Source organism: Lagopus leucura, unplaced genomic scaffold (genome assembly GCF_019238085.1).
Source record: "Lagopus leucura isolate 7727_CA_CO unplaced genomic scaffold, USGS_WTPT01 Super-Scaffold_100009, whole genome shotgun sequence".
Classification (NCBI taxonomy): domain Eukaryota; kingdom Metazoa; phylum Chordata; class Aves; order Galliformes; family Phasianidae; genus Lagopus; species Lagopus leucura.
Window position 1 is genome coordinate 6924724 of NW_024962266.1, and position 20573 is coordinate 6945296.

The window sequence follows — 20573 nt, forward strand, 5'->3', positions numbered from 1 at the left end:
GCACAAAACAAGGTTTTAGTTAATAGGGTTTGGGGAATTACTTTATCATCTGTTAGGGAAAATAGAGATGTGGCCCAGGAAATCCAGGATTTGGAGTTTCAGTGCTTTCCTAGCTGTTCTTGATTGTGTGTTTAGTCGTGTAATTTAGTGTTACATAGTAGTGATTGTTGCAAAGCATATTAAGTTTTTAATGTCAACACCTAGGGAAAGCTGCAGGCCTGTTAGAATTACCCACTAAATAGAGAGTGTGGGGCAGAAATTTTCATTTGATTCAATTACAAATTCTTTGTAATTTTGAACAAAATCAAATTGTAATTAAAATCCTCCAGTGAGATTTATCCAAGGGTGAGTACATACTGAAATGGACCTCTCTGTCAAAGCTGAAAGGTGAAAAATTGCAGAATGGGATAATAAGAACCAATACATGTACATAAGTACAAATATGAGAGCACCAAAGTAGCGACATTGCATTTTTGTTCTGGATGTTTAACTTCAACAGTGTGTGTGCAACATGATAATACAGTCCAAGGAAAAGACTTAGGCAGTGTAGAAGATTGTCAAAAATCCTGTGACTGATGAGAGTGACGTGCTTTTCTTGTGCATTTTAGAAATATTCAGACTTAACGTTACTGAAGATGGTTAGTGATTCCTACTAGTGGCAGGAGCAGCCATGACAGAATGCTGGGAAGCACAGGCTGGTTGTTTTGTTTTGTTTTGTTTTTTGCCATGTTTCCCTATATTAAATATGTAAAGCATAAAGAACTGGAGGCTTTCAGACTCTTTAAAGTTCAGTATTTTGAATGGGATAATATTGGTATGCTGCTTATTAACTTTGTAGGTTTGGTTGGTGAAATTTATGTATTTGGATCCCTAAGAATGGAACTATACCTATTTTTATATTTTTATATATATATATATGTACATATAGTTCATATATATATATATATATATATATATATATGTACATTTATATATGCATGTAGGTATATCCAACTTAGATAAATAAAGTATGTCCATAGTCTGAATTAGAATGTGGGAGCATGTTGTCGAGGATTTCTTTTGTTAAAATCTGGAAGCAAACATATTGAGGACAATAAGACCTATTACTGGATTGAAATTAAACCTGAAGTCTTTCATTTTACTTCATACAAATACACGAAATCAACGTTTAGGAATAAAGTAACATTGCAATTAAATGTCAGCTCCAGTTGTGATAGTTTTTTAAACAGTGTTTTTTCACATGGCACCTATAGCGAGCTTGGAAGTTAAAAATGTAAGGTATTTGTATGCATTGAGAAGGGTTGGTTTTGCCAGATTGTCTCTTTTTAGTGAAATAAAAGATTAGTCACGAGATGACCAACAGCTTAGTGTTCGGGGACAGATTGCCATGTGTTAGCTTTCCCAGTTTGTGTGTGATAAGAGCTGAGACTAGGTCAGTTCCTTGAAACAGATTTAAACTTGTTGGCAGGAGTGTGAGCGAAGGAGCTGGGGAACAGAATGTGCACTGACACATGTGGGCTGCGCTCCTGCAGCTTCAGCTAGAGGTGCCCTGCCTGAAAAAGCCTTTGTTTCAAGGCTGTGTTTCTCTCTCCCAGTGTTTTAACTTGGAATAGAGCCGTGTTTATGTATACTCCTTGGCAAAGAGATTTCACAGGGGCTTTTCTGATTGTACGAACTGTAAACATAAGGCTTAAATGAGGCTTGTGACAAAGGGGGAAACAAACGAATTTGCATTCCTGCTGTGGGGAAGTGGTAGCTTTTGCCGCCATTACGATCAGGAGTGCTGGATTCTTGTGTCAAAAGGCAAACCGAGCCCATCCATTGTTCTTCCTGCACACCAAAAACCATTGTGTCTTGTTTTGACTTGTTCCCATCTTCATGGTACACGCTGCATTTCTTCCTTACTGTCTATTTTCTAAGTTCTTGAACTAAAGTGATAGGATGTGTAGAGGAAGAATGGGATCGAATCTGCTTTAGGGGCTTTTCTTTTTTTTTTTTTTTTTGGTATGAGAGTGTGGTGTTTCTTTCATTCTTCAATATATATATATTTTTTTAATATGGCACCTTGAACCTGGCAAGTTCTGTAGCTGGAACAGGACAAATACAGGCAATATTCTAGGAGACTCCAAAAATATGTCTGGCCTTCCCAGCTTGAGGGAGTTGCAGCATGTGTGTATCTGTAGTGCATGAAGTTGCAGATAGCATCAGACGTTCATCCTGGACCAAACTCAGAAGTTTTCACAGTAAATTACTGTGCTGTTTCTAACTTGATAGACTATGTTGTACAGGTATTGCTTGGCTCTCAGTACTTATTGACACTTCTAGTGCTGGTTCCCAAGCTAGTGTTTCAGCAAACTGTCTGTTGATATGAGGGCTCTGACAGACGCTGTGCTGCAGACCTCTGCGGTGTTTGCATATGGCACAGAACTTGTACAAATACACTTTTTTCCTTCTTACATCACTTTATACTACTTTACATACAATTGATTTCACTTGTCTCTAGCCAGTGCAGCAAGTACATGCCAACAGGACTCTGAAGTGTATTTGTATATGGGTGACTCAGCAAAGAAATGCTCAAAAAGAGAGTTGAAGAGAAAATCTGAGCACAGATTTTATTGCCAGCATTAATCAACAGATGGCATGAATCTGTACATTGATGTTGCTTGCAGCCTGTTCCAGACCTCAAGATCATCACTTTTTCTTCCCTGGCCTATGTCTTCAAAGCAGCCCTTTCCATGTATAAGTGCTTCCAGTCTGTTATATTCTTATCACTGCTATCGTTCAGGACCTCTTGTCTCCTCTTATCGCAATTCATGGCAGCTGCAGCTAAAGCTTTTGATCCTGAAAAAGCTCATGCTGTTTCCTGAACTCAGCAGTTACTTTACCTGGTGACAAAAATAATTCAGAGTTCATTGCTCCAAAATTCCTCTTTGCGCATCAGTTCCTCCAGAAATACAGATTCTCAGACTTCCTCCTGATATTTCAAGTCTTCCAAGCTGATACTTGGAAATTTCCCTTCATCTCTCTGGCCGTGACCACCAAGACAGTTGCACTTTCTTTAATGTGGTGTGATCTATAAGCACGGCACACGTTAAAGTTGCTTTGAGCTGCGATTGCTAAAACTGGTAATGTATGGAAGAATAAAATTAAAACTTCTTTTTTTTCAGTGAATGTGAAGAATAAAACATGGCTGGGAAAAAATGATGCTGCATAATTGGTTTAACCAGTAGTCACTGGGGCTGGGGGGGAAGAAGGTTTTATTTGGTTTCTTATATGTTAGAATTCTATCACAGCATCCCTCAGTTTAGGAACAGAATTCAGAATAACTGAGGTGAGGCTGTAAAGAGCGTCATCAGTTTCTATTGCGTTGAGGCTTTGAATAGCATCCCCTACATCTAATCACTTGGATTTTGATTCAGTGTGGGCATTTTGGAAAAGTTTTCACAGAAAGCACTAAGGATCCATCTGTATTCACTTAGGTACCTGCAGAGCTTTAAAAAAAAATTCTTCTCACACAGAGCATTTCATGAGTCTTTCCAAAAGCTACAAAGGAACGTTTTTGAAGTCTTTTTAAGCCTTTTCTTCTGCTAGGTTATAGCTCACAGAATGCAGGTGTGAGTGGGATCTTCTCATTGCTCCATACTAAGCAACTTTCATGTCCATATGACAGTTGCTCTTGATACCATTTCAAGCATGATCTGGATAGCAAAAGTGACGTTGTTTTCTGTGTGTGTTTGGTGTTTGCCCGTTAGCAGTGGTTTTATGAAAGTAATTGTTTGAGCCCCTTATTTCGTGAAACTGTGGATATAGAAATGCTTCGTGAGTGTCAGGCTAATACTTTCAGCTACGAGTGATGTTGGAACAAGAGATTGATGAATGTGTGAGGTTGGAAATTGGAGACTAAACCACAAGCAAATTGTAATAAATTTGTATCTATGCACTTACAATCTCTGAGCTGATGTGATGATGTGATGTCAATATAAAGAAAGTAATTACTGTATTGCCTTGGTACCTGACTATCTTAAAAGATGAAAAAATCCTTTTGTTCTCATGCTGTTGGTACTTGTTACAACTTCTATGGATTGCTAAGTAATATGCATTAGGCCAGCTCAGATAATTAATCCAAACAGAGAGCATTCTAAGCAAAAATAAGATTTTGGTGATATCTGCTTTTCACGCAGTTGAGGGGAATGAGTCATTTAAACGTAAACAGGTGCATAACAGACAACTCTGATTCAAAGGAGAAACGTAACCCACCATAAAGTTCTCTTTAAAGAGTCTCTCTTAGTTATGAGTTTTTGATGAAAACTGTTTGTCTGCAGAAAAGTGGAAATGCAAGCATGTCTAATTTCACTTCTGTTCAAAATTGGTAATCCAACAACAGTAGAGTTGAAATTACTTGACTGAAGTAACTTCATGTGGAAATAGCTAATTTCGTGCAAGGATAAAGATGGGTGGACTTCTGTCATGCTTCAATGAGAAATTAAGACTTTTTGAAATCTTAGCTTTGAGGCTAATGCTTAAGTAGATGCCTTAAGGCAACTAATAATTAGTACTAGAAAACTTCTTTTCAAAGGTATCTCCAATATTTTTAATTAGGTTATTTATATGGCATTGTTGTAGTTAATTGGTCGCTAGTCTCTACCATATTCGTTGAGGTTCAGTTGTGATTTGAGTTGCTTCAGTTCATTTTCCATGCATAGCGAGAGTATTGTCTGTCCGGAATATCTGTAAACTGGAGTCCTATTCAATCACTTATTTTTGTGTGTTCAAAGCATACGTGGTTTAACCTGGTTGCAACATGCAAGAAATTGCGATAAGCACCTGTTGTTTCTTTCCCTGATGCTGATCTCAAGGCCTGGCCTGCTACTGAAAAAACTCATTAATCCTGACCGTTACAGTGTCAATCTTTTGGTTTTCGAGTCACCTTTTAATTTTAATTTAATAATGCACTAAGGAAAAACCGCCCTTGTAAACAAAAGTTGAACTTAAATGCTGTGGTACATCCAGTACTAATGTCTCCAAATTTCAGTCAGTTCTTGATGGTATCACCCTGGTTTTATTCTTGCCACCCCCCCCCTCCTCTCCTTTTTCCCTGTCCTCCATCGTTATAATGCCGTACTCATTCAGCAGAGACTGTCTGCATCTGATTTTCTTGGAGTTGGGAAATTTCTGTACTTCAACAGTACTTTCAAAACATAGCCTCACCTATAATGAAATTTGCTTTATCTTTGTAAGAAGCTGAACATTAAGTTTTCTTTCTTGTAACCAGACTTGAGGGTTGGCAGTCTTCCATGGGTATTTTTCTTGATGCTGTGCTTGAGAAGCCATGATGCTCAGTGTAAGCTGTTTACTTACTAACTTTTAGTAACCCCTTTTGTCTAATGTCATCTGAGTTTATTAGTTTATTAATTGTTTATTTGTTGGCAAAGCAGTGAAGCAGTGTTATTGCTCTCCATGCACAATCTGTATCCTAATCTTTTGGTAGATAATGGTATTTTTTTCCCCTTTTAAAATTAATTCCAGAACAATAGCTTCTGCTTCAATTTCCCTCCTATTTCCTTGATTAAAAGGAAGTAGAAACACAATATAGGTAGTTGAAATGACCTTTTTATTAATGTTGCAAGCAATGCAAGTTAAAATGGCTGTGATGTTAGCAGTATTTGTACAATAGTTAAGATCCTGTTAACAAATGGTCAAATTTTACAGCATAATTTAAATTTAGAGATGCAGCTAAAAACTTGCAATTTATTATTAAAATATCTGTCCTGGGAGGTTGTATATGCAGATTTGTCTGCATGGAAATGTGCAAATGACCTTTACCAGTTTCATATGTAAATAAAATGATGATGAGAAGCGCCATCTAAACTTAAAACATTACTAAGAAGCTCTTGATGTGAATAGAAAAATTAGAATTGTTAGGAAGTCCGTGGAGGCCTCTCAATCTGATCGTTTTGCTTGGTTCTTTGGAAGATTTTCTTTTCAAGGCTTTTAAGGACTTTACATTTTTAGGACAAAACCTTACGTTTTCAGAATCCAAGCTATTTATATGAAGATAAATGCTTCTATCAGGCTGGAAGTAGAACATCCAAGACCAGATGTTAGATGCGTGTATTTGAAGTCATCGAATTGTTTTGATTGTTTGTCGTACATTAATGATTTACTCAAGAGTTAATTTGTAGAAAAGTAGCATTCTTTTTAACCTTTGCAATTTGTTTAGACCTGTGTGTTTAGGACAGAACATGCTAAGAGATTAATTACCAGAGCATACAATAGAAGAATCCAGTGATCCTTCAGGGCGTGAGGGAATCTGGATTTTTAACATGTACTCACCTGCTTGTATTGATACCCATGCACTTGTTTGCTATAAAACCCCATATCTGTAGGAATTGAGATAGGACAATGCTTAGTAGCAGACTGTGAAAAAGGTTATTAAACAGGTGTTTTATAGGTGTCTATCATGGCAGGAACCATTAATAGCGAAGCAGAGTGAATTTCTATGGCAAGTGTATGCGGCGTGTTATCTGTAATTGATGTAATGAAATCCAAGACAGCTTTCAATATCTGTTCTCCTGATTTCATTCTATGTCAAGTATTTGTTCCTGATCATGTAAATGTTCATATAAATCAGAAGAAATATATGTTACTATCTATGGTAGATTAGCAAAACTAAACCAAGTAAGGTACTTATGATTAAAACACCATGCTATGTGGTCATTTTACAGATCTGTGTTTTTCAAATTACATGGTTTTGTTACTAAATTAATTTCAACTTATGAATATTCACAATGTACTCCTTAATGGTTTCGAGTGGCTTCTGCATAAGAATGAGGTACGTGTTCTTTGAGCAAAACTGTGAAGTGTTCAGAAACTTTGAATTGAATGCTCTTTAAATAGCTAAACAGTGACTTCTGCTGCTCAGGGTACAGCTGCACAAACAAAAGCTGCCCTAATTGGAGTTGGAATTTGCAGTGTGAAGTTACTTAAGAGTAACTTCTACATAAAACTTCACATTAGAAATGTGAAATCTTTCTGTGCACTCACTGAGAAATAAGCTGCTGTATATACATGGAGTTAGAGTATGCAAATGAGAAGCTGCCTCAGAATAGCTAACGGGCCATAAATTAACAGCTGCACATACCATGTGTGGTTAAAGAACCCACTACAATACTTGCTCTGTCAACTCAATTTTTTTCTGCTCTGAGAGAAACCATAGTGTGTAGGTCTCTGAGGTTATATTTGCCTTGTAAACAGAATGTGTATCGTAAATCTGTGCTTTGTCATGGGGAAAAGCCTATACCTCTATATAAATGCTTTTGAAAAGCATTCATATTCGTGTATAAACTCAATATCCTTCATTTTCAGGACAGTGTAAAATGGAAGCTGATGACTTCCTTCCTTATAGAAAATACTTGATCTTTCTCCTGTCAACTTCTGTTACGTACTTCTGTCTTTTCTCATCTTAATAAATGATTTTCAAGAAGAAAAGCATACAAAGTCTAGGATTAAGTACTAGCCTCTAGGCTGCATTGTCTGCAGTTTTCAATGTTAGAAGGTGGTGATTAGGTCGCTCACGGTAATAAGGTGCAGAGATGTTGTATATCAGTTGCAAAGGAAGGATCTTACAGCTCCAGTAGGAGAGAACTGCTCAGTGTCTGTGCTAAGAAGCCATCAGGAGCTGTGAGCTGAGGTTTGTCCATGAAATTATCAGTCTTGAGGCAGTGATTTAAAAAACTAAAAGTCACGACCTCTTTCATTTATTGATTCTGCAGAAATTGTTCATACAAACAAAGGTCACAGATGTAGAATTGGTTTAATGTCTACTCATCTAAATGGCTATGTGTCCCACCATTAATCAGACACTTCCACATTACATTTGTGGTTTTATTTATTTCAGCTGTGTTCTTAAAACCCCACTTATCCTTCTGTACTGTCGTTTCTATTGTTGGCTTTGGAGAAGATACTTCAGGAAAAAGAATGTGGGGAGGAAAATAAAATTAAAAAAAAAAAGATTTGAACTTATTTCATTAGACAGGACTACATGTGTTCTGGTGCTTTGTGAAAATGTTGGAGAGAGAAAATTTGCTGCACAACTCATATGGAAAATAAAACAAGCCTTAGTGATAATTATTCTGCAAGGCTGCGGGAGAACACTACTATCTTTGAAGCAACTCATGGCTCCTACCCCTCTCTGAAGTAGGACCTGCAGGTCTGTTTATTGCAAACACTCAATCAGTGGCAATCAGTGGAAGAGGAGGCAGAGAAGTTGCAGCAGTGATTCTGTGGGGGAGGAAAGATGAATGGACATGTGGGGCTGCAGCCAGCAATAGTTAAGCGTGCAAACAAACTAAGTTGGATTTAGAAATATGAAACATAACATTATGGGAAGTGATGTTTTGGTAGCTTTCAGGTTTTCTTTCCATTTTGTGTTGCTCTGACTTCAAAGAAATGTCATAGGAGAATTCTTGGTATGTCTTCAAAATGTGTAATCAGCGCACTGTGGGAACAGCCTTTTCACGTAGAAAGTGCTATTTTTCTCTACAAACAGATGCAAAATTTCCATTTTCTTGGCTGAAAGTAAGGTGATATAGATTTAAATAGCAGTCGTTTCTCAGTTGCAAGGCCTCTCTCATAGGTAGCTTTTGCTGATGTTCTTCCTTTTAGGGTGCGGTGTTTTGATTTTTATCATTATCTGAGTAACTGCTGTGAAAGGACAGTGGCAAAAATACCTTTTCTTGGATATTATAAAAGTAAGTCTTAAAATAACAGTTACTGACTCAGGTGTCCTACATAGGTGTTGGTATTTTAATAATCAGAAAAGAGGACAGCAAAAATTAGGATTCGTCTTTTTTTTTTTTTTTTTAGCCACCGAGGGTGAAGTCCTTATGCTGAAGATAATTAGGAGGTTGCTGAGTATGAAAGACTGAGTTCTAACCCTTGTTGTGGAAACTGCAAAGCAATTTTTGTGTTAGTTAAATCATGGAACTTGAAGCTCATTGTGTGCTGTCTCCTGCTTAATAGGTTTTGAAATTCTGAATTACAGAACATACTGTTAAGTATACAAGGATATATGTATGCCTCACTGGAGTCATTTGAAACAGTTTTTTCTATAATTCAGATAACGTGAAACCGGGGATGTATTTTAAAGGTTTTCTGTCGGCCTCACATATTGCAGTGGCTGGAATAAACTACATGCCTTTATATATTTGGGTTTTTTTGTTTGTTTTACGTGATTAGCAATGTATGTATTATTCAGGTGGGATTTGAAAGAAGTAACCAAGAGCAGAATTTGTTCTTGCAGGGATTTTATGTTGCTTTGCAACCAGATATGTGACTTCACTTTTCCTTACATGGTGCGCTAACTGCAGAGTTAACAAGAATAAATAGCAGTACAGGTCTTTTGTTTGTTACATTAAGGTAATTGGATAAGGCATGAGCAGAACCAATTATCGTGAGAGTGCTATTTGTGGTCACTAAAACTCTAGACAGCAGGAATGCATTGCCAGATATGCATTGCATATCTTGTTTTAAAATTTCTGTAGCCAATTGCTTATAGTTACATACAAAGCCTTGATTAGAAGTGATTTTGTCTGAAATGTAACAGTACTATAAATTGGAAATAATTCTATGAATGTAGGAAAAAATTGTATTGACGTCTGATGGTTAAAAGGCAAACCTTTAAAAGTTTACCAGGTCGTCTCTTCTCCTCCATTTCTAAAACAGGATCTATGAACAATTTTGAGTACGTTCAGTATTTTTTCTCTCTTATAATGGAAATACATTGCGCTCTTTTTCGTTATATCCTCTGTAACTCTGTGTTCATGGAAAAGTACTGTATCTGACAAGAAGGCCAGCAGTTAATGTTACCTCTTCTGTCTTCTTTAAAGGAAGGTGCTTCTGCTCGAAAAACACAAACACCAGCAGCACAGCCTGTACCACGACCAGGTAGGGTGGCATCTTTTCATTTATGCTGTTATTCCAAGTAAGTACGAGCTCCAGAGGAGTTGTACCTAAAATTTTAGTTAGCTCAAGAGTGAAGTGAGGGTTGGTTCTGTGGCCTTTAATTGCATGTGCATTGGAAAGAACACATCATTTCCTGGTTAACGTTATCCTCATAGTTTGAGAATTGTAACGATCTGATGCTTGGGCTCATTCAGCTCACTGTTTGCCCAGTCATCCTCTTGAAAGGTTGTGGTAGTTGAAAGTTGAGTGACAAACTTCTTGCTTATAAGTCTAATAATTCACAAATTAATACTGAAATATATAGCAAGAGCTGGTTAATATCTCAGTGACAAACAACCTAAGCAGAAAAATAAATCTCAGAAAGAGATGTGTATTTCTTTAAGCAGTGTATCAGAAATATTTATTTGTGAGTGTATTAACATTTGGTGTATTATCGTTACTTCTTCATGTGTCTTTACATATGTTTATAGTAGAGCTATGTCAGCTGGATTTTTAATTCGTGGTCTAGTAGACTTCAGTTTTGTACATGAAACTCAATCTCAAATTGAAAGTTAGAACAGTGTAGATATTATGGCATGTTCTAATGAGAAACCCTTAGAGATTTGAGATGAGTTTAAGAGTACAAACAGACTTTGTGTTTTGGTGGAAGAAACTTTAAAGTGAAGACTACTATTTAAGAGCAAGTTGCTTGTTGTTATGAATGTGTTTGGGAGGGATAATTTGGTATTAATTTCTTTGGTGGCTTTCTTGATGTTAATTTTATTTTAAATCAAAGATGCCTTTTGAAATGAATGCTGGTTTTTTGTTTTTTTTTTTTTCCTAGAAATTGTTCTAGAGCTTTGTGTTGTTTAGACCAAGTGCTTTGACTGTATGCCTTGGTAATTCCCTGAGATGTATTAGTAGGATTTAATGCTATAATTTAATAATATGATAAGACAAATTCCCTAAAATCATGCTAACACTGAATGTTTTCAGCATTCCTAAATGCTGTTGTGCACAGATGATATGATTGTTTCGTTATTTGGGTGCTAGAAAGGTCATACTACCTGTCATACTTATCTCACTGGCCCTGTTGAGCATAATAATGTAAATGGAGTTGACAGACAGCAGTATGAAAAGGGTAGAAAAGGCAAGGGCAGAAGCGTGACTGAATTGTCACCGGTACCTACTGCTATAGTTGTAGTTTCATGTGCATTAGCGGGTAGGAATGCATTTTTATCATTACAATGATATTGCCTTTCTCTAAGGCCAGTCTAATCTTAGCTTGCCTCCATACTGCAGCTTGAAAATAGAATAAAAAAGAGAGGTACAGTCTGAAGAAAATATGTAATACAATGTTTCAGAAAAGAATTCCTCCTTCTGCTAGTTCTAAGGTAGTTTGGAGATATCCTCCTCAGGAAAGAGAGCGGTAACAGTGATTGAAATACTTAAAACATGCAGTATTTATGAAGTTGCTTCATTTTTATATAGGAAAAAATAGATGAATTGTCCAAAACAGGTATGATACTGTCTTGAACAACTATATATCAGATTATTTCAGTTCAAGATTTTTGGGAGACGTATCTACAGTATCTAATTTTCAATTAAAAGCGTCTTGGTACAGGTATCAGATTTTTGTATAGATGCAGTTTTCTGTTTCCTAGGCACTTGATGCTATCCGTGTATTTTTTTTTGAAACTTCTTTTTTTTTTTTACAATGAGGAGATAATTACTTAAAAAATAGCAATAAAATAAAGTACGTAAAGTTGAAGCATTTCAAGACAATATCACCAATTATATCTCTGCATTTTATAGTGTCAGGAGAAGATAATTGAGGGATATGGTCTCAATATTTCAACAATGGCAACTGCTCATGTGAATATTTATGCTGTCCTAGCCAGTTTCTGGAACAGTTGGTCATAAATAAACATGAGCAAGATGATGCTATGAAATTGGAAGTCAATTAATGAAAGATGTTATGCATAGTAGCAGTTGAGACTTGATGTACACGGTCTGCATCAATTCTTCTACTACTCACCATTTTCTAATTTTGTGAATTAGGATAAACATATAATGATGACTATCAAGCACAAGAGTTCTATTCTTTTTTTAAGGTTAGGACTCCTGAAAACTGTTTGAAACTTAACTATACAGTGTTTATTTGGAGAAAGCAGGTTATTGAGTAATAGCATCCAAGTGAGGAAGCATACATGCCTTGCTGACTTCAGCCTGAAGTATCTCTGATATTGAGGACGCTGCAAAACTTGGAATGGCTAAAATGGAAACAATTTATTGGGGGAGGGGGGAAGCTCAACTGAGGGGTTAATTGCAATCCAAAACTAACTTGAATAAGACTGAATTTTCAAGTTCATTAGAAGTTCTATGTATGTTAGGGGTAGCTAAATCCTGTGGGTCTCATCTACCATTACTACTAATGAAAAGATGAGGATCTGTAAAGATGATCTTGTGAAACATTATTCCTGTTGGTTCAGTGCTGTTGAGCTTGGGATCCACAAGCAACTTGCTTGCAGATTGCTGGCAATGTTTGAACACTATTGTGCCCTTTCCTTTTGAGGTGGATGGAGGGGGATGCGTAGTTGGCTTAAAAGTAGAGGAGATTGACACAATTATACTTGCATCTGTATGAAGTCAAAAGCTGCTTATCTTCTCAATGCTGGAACCCAGTTTAAAAAGCCCTTCTTCAACTTTGTGTTTTGCATCTCTGGAAACAATCTAATGACTGTAGTGTGACTCCTGTGGTTGAAAACACTGAAATGTGGGATAAATATTGAAATGTTTTGAGTTGCAGCATTTGTATTATGTATTAGTCATTCTGTCTTACATTCTGCTTTTTTCTCAGTTTCTCAAGCAAGACCACCTCCAAACCAGAAAAAAGGTGAGTCATTTTTGGTTACATGGTCCTTTTTGTTTTTGTGTGAATTGTGCCCACTGTTTCTTTTACTGGAACCACAAGCATACAGAACTGTGTTTTGCTAAATATGGTGTTAGTGTTATTTACAGACTCCTGGAGACTCTTGATACAGGCGTACATTTTATTTGGTCAATGAAGACCTTCAATTAGATAAAACTTACTACAGTTTTCCCGGATTATTTGTCCATGATTGTGGTCCACTAAGCGAGAGTTTTGGTTTTATATATAGTTTCTCTAATTAAAAAAAAAAAAAGTAAACCAAGAAATGCAACTTAATTATCTCTACAGGATCTCGAACTCCCATAATCATTATTCCAGCAGCCACAACCTCTTTAATAACGATGCTTAACGCAAAGGACCTCCTGCAAGATCTGAAGTAAGTAGCTGACTAGAACATGCTGTATAAAAGTTGTTTTTAGTTATAAAGGTATATTAGTACCAAATCAATAAGTAATCAGGGGGGAGTATCTACTGTCTGATATGACAAGCTAGGTTTACGGGCTAGATTATTAAAAAAAAAAAAGTGTATTCCTCTTCAGTAGTGATAAAAAAATGCCAGAACCTAATTTCAGAATGTTTACACAGTTGTGACCAGTGAGCCAAATCAAGATTGAGAAGATCCTGCAATTCTAATGACTATTGTGGTTTTCTTTTATGTAATGCACATGCATGTGTGTGTGACTGAAGAACAAACCCTTACCATGGAAGAAGGCTCAGAGGACATAGGCAAGGACATTGTGTTCATGCAGCGCAAAAGAGAATGCAGGAACTGGCCACAACTATCTTAAAAGAAAAGGAGTGCAGATAGTGGCTTTTGGTTTAGATCAATGACTATATTAGCTGAGCAGATGAACCAGCTATGTTAATGGCCTTCCCTGAGACGATCAATAGATCTAACTTCGTGAGCGAGCCAGACCACCAGAGGAGGGTATGTATGTTGCCTAACCTAACATAGCATAGTTAAACAACCCAGAAAATCAACTTAAAACAAGCCTGATCTTTCTTCAGCAGATAGATTCTGTCCCAGTGTCTAGGAACACCCAGCGTTCCAGTAACCAGTGACAGTTATCATACAGTGACTCATAACAGGTGTCTGTCTACGTGGTCATCTAACTCCATCTTGCAGTTGCTATATTGTACTTATAGAGCTACTAACTGAAATCAAAATATCACTCTGTTCAATTAAAATTCCATAAAATGTCAAATGTTCAAATTTGTAAATTCAATATTAAATAAAACTCTTCTGTTTTGGAATATCTGGAAGACCCTGGTCAGAAAGCATTGGATTCTCACACTGATTGACACCTTAAGACAAGAAATTCCTGAGTGTGAATGATATTTACTAAAAGTTCAGTAATAATGAGACTTTTATCTAGCACAATAATTGTAAATAGAAGCTCATAGAGCTAACTTGTGAGGAAGGAAGGGTAGTGTTAAGACCAGGTGTGAATGAGAGTGTTGCCATTCCTATAGTCTAAGTTATTGTGTAGTGTAGTAGGTTAGAAAGAAATAGCAGCTAAGATTTAAAAAGAGAGGTAGAAAAGCAGGATTTTTTCATGAGTAGAACATTGCACTGATCTCAGTGGTATTGAGAATGAATTTGAAAAATGGGAAGATTCTTAGAAAAAACAAAAAAAAACAAAAAAAAACAAAAAACAACAAAACAACTGAAGAAAGGATTAGAAAGCTTGTGCTGGTTGTGAAGAAGCTGCTTGACAGCAGTAGTGAAATTAAGAGGTAAGAATTAGACATTAAAAGGAGATAAAGTTACAAAAGGCATGATATACACAATGTATGCAGGTACAAAATCAGAATAGGTCTCTTAAAATTGCAACCTCAAATCATAGCGAGTATTTATATGCTGGGATCACTTACTGTCAAGGACAATGAGTGGTTGGACAGTTGGACAAATGTGCTCAGTCTTTCTTTGCCAGTATCACTGTAATGTCTTTGAAATTACGTTTTCATTGGTGCCAAAAAGATGGAGACTTCGTTATTTTTCTTTACATATTTTTTGTTTAGCAAAGATTAGTAAATGAGAAATGACTCTGTGCTGAAGTGATAGGCATTCTTTTTTATAGTTCACATACAACAAAAATAATTATAATGCATATTCAGGGATATATTAATGAGTTGCTAAAATCTATTCATTGCACTGTAGTTTGCTAGGATATGACAGTGAAGAAACAGCTACTGTGGCTTAAATAAGCCTCCCGAATCCGAAAATTTAATTAGTTGTGGCCGTGTGCAATCAGCATTACAATCCACTTTGTTAGTGGAAAGGTAACAGTTGCTATTACGATTTTTTTATAAACAACAAAACACAATCAGGAGACTCTGGTGTTCAGAGTTACCTGTCTGTTAATATTGGTTAATTTCTGAAACAGTCATTTTCACAAAAGTATGCATTTATAGGTTGTTTGCACCAGTAGTCTGTTCAAAAACGAGGGAGCTCTTCTTTCTCCTTCAATTTTATCCTGTAATGAGACTTCATATGCTTACTTTTGAGAAATAGACTGTCCTTACTGCAGTGCTAAGTTTTTACTGGAGTCAACTTGGAACTTTTAAAAACAGCTTTGTGAGATACTAGGTATCTAGCCTTCTGATCTCCAGCTATTTCCAGTTTCTAGATGCCAGTAGACAAACTGGACTCTTAGTGCATCTTCTGAAATATTTAATCTGAGAGGTTTGCTTTTAACATTATAATTTAATGTGCTAGCAGTTACTGGGCTGATATAATTATGTTGACAGGGGATGTTTGATTATGTGGGTATTTAGTTTAAGAAACAAATGCATGAGCACAAGCCCTGACTTGTTCATCTATGCAGTTCATGACTTGCTGGTAGATGAATAGCTGTAATGGAATAAAGGATGTGTTTGTCACATCTAAGTATATCTGTGTTGGGAAACCTTGATTGTTTTCAGCTTTGTGGGGCAGAGTTACAGTTAAGTTCACTAAGACTCTTCCACAGAGGGGGCTGATCATTAGCGTGGGAAGAACTTGATACAAGGAAGAGAAAGCAATGGCAAAAATCAAGTTTAAGGGAACAAAGGATATTACTAACATACTTAACAGGTACCAAAAACAAAATGAGGAAGCGGGGAGTGTTAACAAGTCAGAAGTGCAATAGAAGAACTCAGAAGAGCAAAATATTAGTTTTGCTGTGACGGTTCTAGTAATGTGCTAGGAAGTGTGCCATGTGGCCTGCAGTTTTTGAATTCCAATTGATTGAATTAGTTTGTTTAGGGATGGCTGTAGGGTTTGTTCCTACTATTCAGATAGGCACAGTGTGAAACTGGATATGTATCACTCTACATCAGGGCTAGAGTGTGTGTGTGTGTATACATACATGTATGTGATGATTTTCCAAGAGAAATAGTTGTGTAATTTCTGCCTTGAATCACCCCCTGCTATAACTTTCACCACTTTTAGCTGTATTTGACAGAAAAGCAGAGATTTGGAAGACAAATGTTATTTACTGCAAATTGTAGAATAATTAAAAAAAAAAAATAAAGTTGCCCACACTGTTAAACATCCAAGTTAATATTCCTCTCTGCTTACTACACCTGCTGAAGAAGGTGCAGATAGATTAGAATAGCTTGTATTTTCAGGGGTAGTTAGCTTGTGATAGGTGTATGAGAGAAGATGAATGATGAAGCATATGAAGAAGGGATTTTGGAGCTAGAAGAGAGCTGGAGTGTCTGGTAGGAAATGTAAGAGATCCCACAGAGTACAGGTGAGTTGTACCTGGGAGAATGAGACCAAGGGCTGTGGGGCAAGGAGGACATGATACACATGTGAAGCACTCTGTTTGTGGGCTGCAGTGCTGTCTATTGTGCAGTTCTGTGAAGTGTGTGATAATAAGGAATGGGTACTTGAGTTTACGTATAGCTAAAGTAGAGCAGGAGTTGGCATCAGGGAGATGTCAACAGTTAAATGATAAATACATACTTTTAGTGTGTCAGTACTGTTACTCATCTTGCGTTTAACCATAGTTAAATTTATTTATCTGATAAGGAAGCAGATTACACAGGAACTAAAATGAGGAGCTAAAAATCCTCGGTATATCTAGCAAGCTCTGAAAATTTATCGTTTGACCCTTTGTCACAGAAACAAGAAATTGCTTTAATTTTCAGTATCAGTAGTTTTGCACAGCTAAGAATGATGTGGCAAATTAAGCCTTTGAAATTCTTGTTAAAGTGCAGTTTTTTTAACTGATCTGTATGGCTTGGCAACTCACTGAGATTTATCCAACTTTAATATTGAGCAAACTGTCTAAAGGATTATGCAGTACAAAAAATGACTTATTCTCTTGCAGAGGTAGGTCTGTGAGGCTTTTGGCTCTGTAATTGAATAAAAAAGTTTTGAGTGGTAAATATAAGTCTCAAATTGTAGACAAATCAAATGTATGTTATGATGAACTCAGTTATTGTCCAGCATTGGAGTTGCCTTATTGTCTGTTCATGCATTTTTCAGTGTGCCTAAATTGTGAGGCAGAAAGTGTTGACCTGACCTGAGTGAAAGTGTTCTTGAAGTTAATGCTAGCAATTGATGTGAGTTCAGAGCTTACACACAGGCAGCAGCGGCAGAGATGTATTACTGGTTATTGTCCATCATTTGATCCTGTTCAATCACTTGTCTATTACCTGAGAAAAGTGACTTGCTGTGTGAAGGAATGCACCAATTTTTATGTGAATAATCACTTTGGCAATTAATAACGAGAATTGAACATTATTAGTTTCCTAGAAGAGATTTGAACTTGAGTTCTAAATAGGGATGGGATGTTATATTTTTCTTGACTAGAGAATAGGAAAATGTAGAAGCAATGAAAATGTATGTTACTATGCAGTCAGGTTTCCAGTATGTTTCTATCATACTGCATGATGGAAAACAGGGCAAGTAAAAATAGGTCATTAAACCACCAACTATAATATTGTGGCAAACAATTCCCGAGGGAATATGACATCTTTGCTGTTTTCTTTAATGCTGAGATGGATGTTTCTTTTATTTCATATAGCTATTTCTATTGATTCTCAGTTCTGGAGCACGTGGGTTTTGTTACACGTGCTTAATCTGTGACAGCTTTGCTCCAAAGTCCTTGAGAGACAAGCATGTATTTCATAACCTTTTTGTAAATCATGCTTTATTCCTTTATGTATACATGTATGTAATTGTTTCCTTCAGTGCTCTCATTACAATAGCCACCTTTTTTACTCTTTGATTTTAATGGAACAATATATATTTCACAGTTCTTATTTTTTTTTGTCATCAAAACATATAAGATAAAACAGATAAGGTGTGTGTTCTGTCTTGGGGATATGTTCAAAAGCTTACAGATGTGTATAGCAATTAAAATGAAGGGGATTGTAGGCCAGAAGACACAGGATTAAGACACCATTTGTTGAGCCTCAGTTATGTAATACAGTTTTTAACTGACTTTGAGCTGGAGAGCAATTGTCAATAAAATAGCATTGAGATGAATTCTTAAATATTAAAAGCAAGGCGTAAAATAGAAAATAAGTGTCAGCCAATTTTGGAATGTCTCAGATATAATTTATAGTGGTGAAATCGCTAAACTTGAAGAATCAGAGTATTGCTTCTTCACATCCGTGTTTGTCTCGTCAGAGATTATTAGAGATGATCTCATCAGAGATTATTAGGTTTACTGTTCTCATTTTTACCTTTTCTAGTATATTTAAAAGCACAGCGTATCCTAAACGCCATGTGATTGGTGATTGCCCACCCTCTAATTTGTCAGGGTCTCTGCAAAGTGCGCCTACCCCTCAAAGATGTCGACAGCTACTCCCAATTTATTATTATCTGCAAACTTAGTATATGTTCGAGTTCTGTGGTCAGATGACTTACAAAAACACTAAAGATAACTGGTCCTATAATGGAGCCTGGCCTCCAGCCTGATGTAACTCCATTTACTATACTCTTCAGATCTGTCAGCAAAGTGTTCACCCATCACATGTTTTTGTTTTCATGTATGCTGTATTATGAGAAGCAATTATCAATAGTTTTGCTGAAATCCAGATGATGGTACCTACTGCCTTCTCTTGGCCAGCTTGGTAACCTAATCACAGAAGATGATAAAGTTCTTAAACAGGCCTTTCCCTTCGTGAACCCACATTGGCTATCACCACTGACTGCTTTGTCTTTCAGGTGTTTTCCAATAACTCTGAGACTATCTCCGTAATTTTGCCAGGCATCAAAGTGAGAATGTAATTACTAGGGTCGTCTTTCTTGCCCTTCTTGAAAACTGGGGCTACATTTACCAACTTCTGGTTCACTGGGCTCTCTAAATTCCAACGACTGTTGAAAAATAATTGTGAGAGCTCTTACAATGACATCGTTCAGCTCTCAGTACCCTGGGATGAGTCCCATTGGGCCCCATAGATTTAAATGCATCAAGCCGGAACAGTTAGTGCTGGCAAAACAAAACTTGCAATGTTGTCAGGACAGCCTTTTATGCACATTCATGATTAAAGCTGCTTTTCACTGTTGAGTTTTTAAATTATCGTGCTTGGTAGAGTTGTCCAAAATAAACCTGTGTTGAATGTTTCAGTGCTGCGCTTCATGCACTGTGAAGGTAGCATTCTGTGTATCTATCAGATGTGGTAGATACAATGTATGTGCATATTAATTGTATTTGAACTCACTGCTGAAATTACTGTCTTAACATTTTTATAATATTCTAGCTGGCCTAAGCATACTTTTTTCAAATCCATCCTTTATAGCTTTTTTTACTGTGTTTTCTTTTCTATGTTTTGCATGCACCAGACAGATAATTTAGAGTTTATCTTGTAACAGCTGCCGTGCAGTTTTTGTCCTCTCAGTGCTGCATAGCTCCAGTGCTCAGTTCAGTTATTGTTAACTTTTTAAAATAATTTTCTAATGTAGTACTACGCATTTGGGGATGCATTCCAAAAATTGATTGGGCCAGTCTGTTTATGAAGTGATGTTAAATCCTGCATTGTACAGGAGTGGTTCAGCTGTTTGTTGTATTTTTTTTTTTTTCGGGTAAGGAAGTAAAGTTACTGCTACTGTTAGCAGGTTTTTACTTGGCAGTTTACACATTCTGGTCTAAACAAAGATGTCATGTCTATTCCCCCACAGAATACCTCTTTTTCAATAGGTGTGACGTTAGCATAAGGAAGTATTTTCAAGTGGATTGAATAATGAATATTCCTCTTAGTTGGCTTCTCATTCTTTTTTGCCTTTCCTAGGAACTTGAAATGCAGTCTACCTACTGTTTAAGCATATTCAAGTAGTTTTTAGTACTGAAGTTGGAGTGGATCTAAGAGAATACCTTTAGAAATTGTTCAAACAACATACCCTTAAATGCAGTAAACTTTTAGAAAGCGCCATCTGTTCTATAATGAAGATAAATGTCACCAATTGCGTACAGCATTATGTGTTTAAAATATAGCGCCAATACTCCTGATACCTTCTGCAGTTAAACAAAACACACTGCTTCTTTTGGTCAGAACTTAAGAAACAAAATGTCAGAAGCAAACAATATTATGAGTGCAACTGGTGGCCCTGAATAGAATGTCAGGGGAGAGAAGATGGTTCTGAGCTCATGCTCTCCTTAGCTCCTTTGCTGGCATAGTAGGTGATACTGGGTCACGTCAGCATACTTTGCTGTCACACAGTGTTAGTTCTGTGAAGTGCAAGTCCTTGTTACAAATTCCA

At 36.6% G+C, this 20573-nt stretch overlaps 1 protein-coding gene across 1 annotated transcript in view; it reads left to right on the top strand.

Moving 5' to 3' along the window:
* The window catches only part of CDC73 (cell division cycle 73), a 101207-nt gene that overhangs the window by 69251 nt on the left and 11383 nt on the right, over positions 1-20573 (top strand). The window contains exons 11-13 of the mRNA XM_042873282.1: positions 9888-9945; positions 12803-12838; positions 13163-13250. Of these exons, the coding sequence (XP_042729216.1) occupies positions 9888-9945; positions 12803-12838; positions 13163-13250 (182 nt within the window). The remainder of the gene's footprint in view (positions 1-9887; positions 9946-12802; positions 12839-13162; positions 13251-20573) is intronic.